The sequence below is a fragment of the Zerene cesonia genome, chromosome 28 (assembly GCF_012273895.1).
Source record: "Zerene cesonia ecotype Mississippi chromosome 28, Zerene_cesonia_1.1, whole genome shotgun sequence".
Classification (NCBI taxonomy): domain Eukaryota; kingdom Metazoa; phylum Arthropoda; class Insecta; order Lepidoptera; family Pieridae; genus Zerene; species Zerene cesonia.
In genome coordinates, this window is record NC_052129.1 from 5103025 (window position 1) to 5108722 (window position 5698).

At 37.3% G+C, this 5698-nt stretch overlaps 1 protein-coding gene across 3 annotated transcripts in view; it reads right to left on the minus strand.

The window, feature by feature from the left end:
- LOC119837716 (transcriptional activator protein Pur-beta) overlaps nt 1-5698 on the minus strand; it is a 25442-nt gene that overhangs the window by 8364 nt on the left and 11380 nt on the right. For all 3 annotated transcript variants that reach the window (XM_038363452.1, XM_038363453.1, XM_038363454.1), the window contains exons 3-5: nt 3347-3459; nt 673-837; nt 25-203 (exon numbers count right to left, since the gene is read on the minus strand). In XM_038363452.1, coding sequence (XP_038219380.1) covers nt 25-203; nt 673-837; nt 3347-3459 — 457 coding nt within the window. The remainder of the gene's footprint in view (nt 1-24; nt 204-672; nt 838-3346; nt 3460-5698) is intronic.

The following is a 5698-nucleotide window of genomic DNA, read 5'->3' on the forward strand; positions in this document are numbered from 1 at the left end:
CCCTCCTCTCCTCCCGCCACTCACCCGCCGTCGTCGGTGCCGAAGTCGTCGAGCAGGTCGGTGAGCGCGTCGCGGAACTCGATCATGCCCTGCGCGGGCAGCGCGATCTGGCTGCGCGGGCCGCCGCGCGTGATCGTCTGCGAGACGCGCAGGAAGCGCCCGCGCGAGTTCTCCTTCAGGTCCAGGTAGTACCGCCTGTTGTCCTGCCGGCGCGGTCACGCCCGTCAGCGGTCGTACTCCACTCAACTCTACTTAGCGCGCTCATACATTGAGCTCTGCTTCGATGTATGATCGAGTTTCGAGATTGAGTTGACTCGTTTGTTAATTACTAGTTAGCTAAGTATAGCTCACAACGCGCTGTGACAATGGAGAAATGTCACGACGCGTAAACTTGTGCGTAAACGGTCTTATGTACTTATAGCACTACTAGCTGTACCCGCGACTTCTTCCGCAGTAAAGTCTGCCCGCACGTGTTTGCCCGTTCGGGTAGCCCCACCTTGTGTCGTCCGTTCCCCCAACGCGCTGCGCTGCCTCCACTTTAGTATGAATGCTTTACGCGATGTTGACGGAGGTCAGAAGTTGTATTTACTATCACATAGAAATGGTCCTTCGAGGCGGACGACACGTTAGCAATAGCAGAAACATACGGTATTTCCTGAACTAAACACTCACCTTAAGCATCATTTCGGACTTGAGCTTGCCGTCATCGGGCACGTTGTCCGTGTTGGGCGGGCCCAGCGACGAGTAGTAGTCGCTGAAGCGTGACAGGTGATCGCGGAACTCGGCCGCCGTCGACATCGCGAGGAAAATTTGACTGCGCCGGCCGTCCGCGCCAATCTGAGCCGATTCAATAAAGATCCTTATCAATATTGTAAATGTGGAAGCAATGGAACGACTTTTGGTATAATTCTTGTGTTTGGAAATAGTTAAGAGACGAAAAAGTGATACAGGCACGTCATTCCCATGGCAACTTTCTTACACCACGAGGGCAAGCTGTGAGCCGTTAGTCAATATTGATATCACATAAACAAATCAAACGTTAGATTTGCTACTAGCTATATAGCTATAGCTATAGCTATCTTAGAGTACTAAATTGAACTGTTGTCACATTAATAAACAGAACATTTAATATTAAAACTGTGCAGTTTTTAAATATACTGAATGTAGCCTTAACCATCCAATTAAATTATTGTTACTCAATATATAAGCGATATATTCCATCGATAATTAATAATATCTTGGCATCTCCAAAACCTAAGAAGATAATGTGTGGCCACATAATTCACAAACGAGAATGATGGCAAGTCGATCAATTCTTAACATCCGATAAGTATGTCAGTGGAATATAGTGTAATTTTGCAATATTTTCTTCCTTAACATAATAGCTTATTTACATTATCTATTAACATATAGCCCAAAAAGGCAATTTTAGCATTAAAATACAAAGGACAATGACAAACTTTTAAGTCTCTGTCTTAATATTTATGTATAATTAGATTTAATTGTGATCACAGATTACAACAACTAAAAAACATATTCGTCATATAAGAGACCAGCACCTGCCCAAATAAGGATATTATTGAAAGATATTTTGTCATATTCTACCTACATCACAAAAGATCCTTTTTCAAATGTCAATATTGTTTAAATATATTAATCTAATCGAATATTATCGATTATGTAAGAAGATAAGATATTGGAGACTATCGTAAATGATTCCATATTGAGTAATATCTAAAGATCGTATTTATCTATCTATCTAAAAGGAATCGAATTCTTATCAATGCGTCAATTCAAATTGTTATTCCAAGTGATAATAAACAATGTAATAATTATTCAAAGTACATTATTTTTATGTTACACGTGCGATATTGTTAATCAGGTCGAGATGATTTACAACCTTTCTTTTAATAATATTGATTTGTCAAATCAATCGTAATAATAAAATAGTGAAGAATCACCGAAGGATTCATTTAGCTGCAACTGTCCTCATTTATTTTCATTAAATAATTAATAATCAAATTTCCGCCGATTCCACACTGGATGATAAAGTTTTTTTTTTATAGGGCGACTTAAAGAGTAGCCCTCTTTAAGTCGCCCTATAAAAAAAAAACTTGACTGATACAAAAATAATGATAAAATAACACCATAATTAAATACAAACCTAAGCAAAGCTCACACCAACACGCATATATTACAAAGGGCTAAACATTTAATTATACCTAAAATACAGGAGTTAAAGTCAAACAAAAAGCAGAAAACTTTTAGGCCGCGAGTCGTGCGGTTGGCTGATGAAGATGAAACAGGTGAGAGACACGAGCTCCCCTATCCAAAAAGTTGAATGTAATGAATTTGTCTTTTTGGAAACATCCCAATGTATATTTTTCTAACTTCGGAGCAAATAGCTCAAAAACTTTAATGTCAGTTTGTCACTGAAAGTCAATTTCGACTAACACGTGTATTTATAAAATGAGTTTTTGAAGTGATAACTTCTTGTTAGACGGTAAACCGGTTCGTTACGTAACGTGACCAGCTTAAATTCCTTTCACTCACCCTATACAATACGGTTAGATTAGTTCTGTCAGGAGTCCCGACAGGTGACAATCAATTTTTCAAATTCAATTTTTTTAATTGTCATTTGTCACCAAGATGATGATATCGACGATATATTAAAAATGAGACTACAATAAACCAATACTGTAAGTTTGAAACCATAGAGCTCTGTGAGAACGTCTTATTTATAACTGTCCATTACGTTACTTAGAAATTCCTTTAATTTTTCTTTGAGGTGTAACGTAAAACCTAACTCAATGCAACATCCTGAAATAACAGCATACTGAGGCTGTAAAAAATCAATAAGTTCGTATGCTTCCCACACAGCAGCGTGGGAGGAACGCGGTAAAGCGCAACAGTTTTATTTATTTGCACTAATATTTCTTCATACTACAAAATATTTTTTAACTTTTTACACCTACGGTGGAAGGGCACTTAACATATACACCCACACCGCATTAAATTTTCAATATTATTTCCGGTATATCAAAACGATTTGATACAAAATAAAGTCTAATTTATAAATATTTTATTTTTATATAAATATTATATATATAATATGACTTTTATCAACGCCTTTACAACACGGAAGTATTAATATAATATACAAAAAAATGAACGATATGTATATAATTTGTTCATATAGCTTTGTTCCCCTATCTTCTTTAAATCTTTATAAATCCTCTCAAATTGAAACACGTATATCCCTGGCATAGGAAATTAGCTAACTCCTCAATATTAGGTACTGTTGAACATAAGTCTTTAAATATATCTAAATTAAGGTGCATTTTACCTCGGCAACTTTTATAAACCGGCCGCGTCTATTCTGTTTCACGTCCAGGTAGAACCTTTTGGACTGTATCTGCAGCATTTTCGTCGCCAACTCCTGCTCCTGCTGCTGTTGACCTGGAATCATTTACGAATTCTTGATAAAAAGCAGTGGCGGCTTAGTGGTGAGAACCTCGGACTTCAAAAATCGATAAGTCGGGGTTCGAGACCGGGCGAGCGTACAGGAAATAAATTGATTTTTCAATTTATCTGCACATGTGGACAACATCACCACTGCTTAAAACGGTGAAGGAAAACATCGTGAGGAAACCGGCATGTCCAAGAATCAAAAGTTCGACGACATGTGACATCTGCCAACCCGCACTTGGCCAGCGTGGTGGATTATGGCCTGAACCTTCATAGGAGGCCTTTGTCCCAGCAGTGGGAACGTGTATGGGCTGATGATGATGAATTTTAGATCTACATGTCTACAGAATATTACAGGTCTACAGAATATATCTGTACATAATATAAGAGAATGTTGTGTTTGTTGCATTACTTATAACTCGAGAAGGGTTAAACTGTTAATTTGTTCGATCCGGCTAAATTTGAACTTTTTGTGCACTTGAAAATTGTTTTTCAAAGTGAAGAAGAAAGTGGCATAAGCTTCTTTTATCAGTCGTTTATTCCGATGGTAGTTTACAACGCGGGGGAAGACAAAGGCGTAAAGCTAGTATTACAAAAATAAGTCGGGATACATGTACCTAAACTAAGTAGGGACAGTTAAAATACCACCAGTATCTAGGCCGATTTACACACCGGTTTGTGTTTATTAAATTACAGGGTAGTTTATAAATCATCGATTGAAAATTTGTTGGGCGGTGGATTGAAGTTCAATGGACCAAATAGCTATATTCTTTATTTATGTACTATGTAATAATACCTACTTGTAAATAAAATTGTATGATCCAGTATACCAGAGCATTCTAGGTAATTGGGCATTATTTATGCTACGTCATGCAATTAGCTGGTGCAAACACATCACCGGTAAGGATACGAACAGAATAAGAAATTCATTGATTTATAATCCGTATAATATGTATCATAAAGTTCAGTATCATATTAAACTTATAACAAACATCCAGCATACCGTTCATTCCGCTCCCAAAACGTCGCAGACAAAGAACAAATACGGATGTCGAAACAAGTAATAATGATTTCATTATGACGTAATTAGAAATCGCGATCGATTACCGCGAAGCGTCACACTCGATTGCCCCGTTGCCTGTGTTCAACGTATTCCACATTAGAATACATTTGCGCAACCACCGCGTAACGATAAATTATTATGCTGACGGTACTCACGTCTATACACTAAAACTAAAGTATAAATAGGTGGTTGACGGTACAATTTGACACGTGGGAACAGCGAAAAATGTAGCTTTAAATCACCCTACTGTTTCAATTTGTTCACACATTGTTGCAACCTACTAGACCGGAGATCCATTATCTTTTCAAGAATCGTACCTATTTAAAAACCCGACTCAATTATATTTTAGGTACTTCTTACAAAACCAACATGCGTCTGCTCATGTAGCCTTAAAAACCTAAATAAATATGGGTACAAGTGTGTGTACCTACTTACGTCGCGATATCTATCAAGATATTTTACAAGTAACTTGATTACTGTAATGATCCTTAGTCTAACTGACTGCCGTTGCTACCTGTACCAGGAGGAAATTTCGAAGGACCAACGAAAGATTCTTACTTCAAAATTATTTATGTTGGTACCTCAATCATATAAATGCGATGAGCAATCTTAATGTCCTAACGCCTCACTGATCACGCTATCTATTATATTCTTCAAAGGAGGGATAATACGACAACAAGCGCCACGCTATTGAATAATTTGTTAAAAAAAAAGATTTACACAGTGTTACTCGCCGTAATCCGTTTAGAAACACGCAAACGCAGCAAAATTTCTAATGAAAGCCGCTCTAGTCAGTATCGAGGATAACGTTATTGTATATTATGCAATTTCTCTATCCTGTCCTCAAAATCAAGAACAGACAAATGTTTAAAACTGATAAAGATTCACTTATAGCTTCGTCTGTAATCTTATAATCATATGGGAGAGATAATGCTTGGTCGGCAAAACTGTCCAGTGATACGTAAAGAGGTCAGTAAAAAGGAAAAACATAAAACAGTATTCTGTTAAGAACTTGATGCGAATAAAGGGTTGAATTGTGTAATTATTGATTAGTATAGCAGATGGATCCAAATTTGTTTAAACAGTACCTTATAGTCCGGTCATTATACGATATTGAAATAACAAAAATTCCGACAGAGCTGAATTTTGGTGAAAACCTTTATTTTA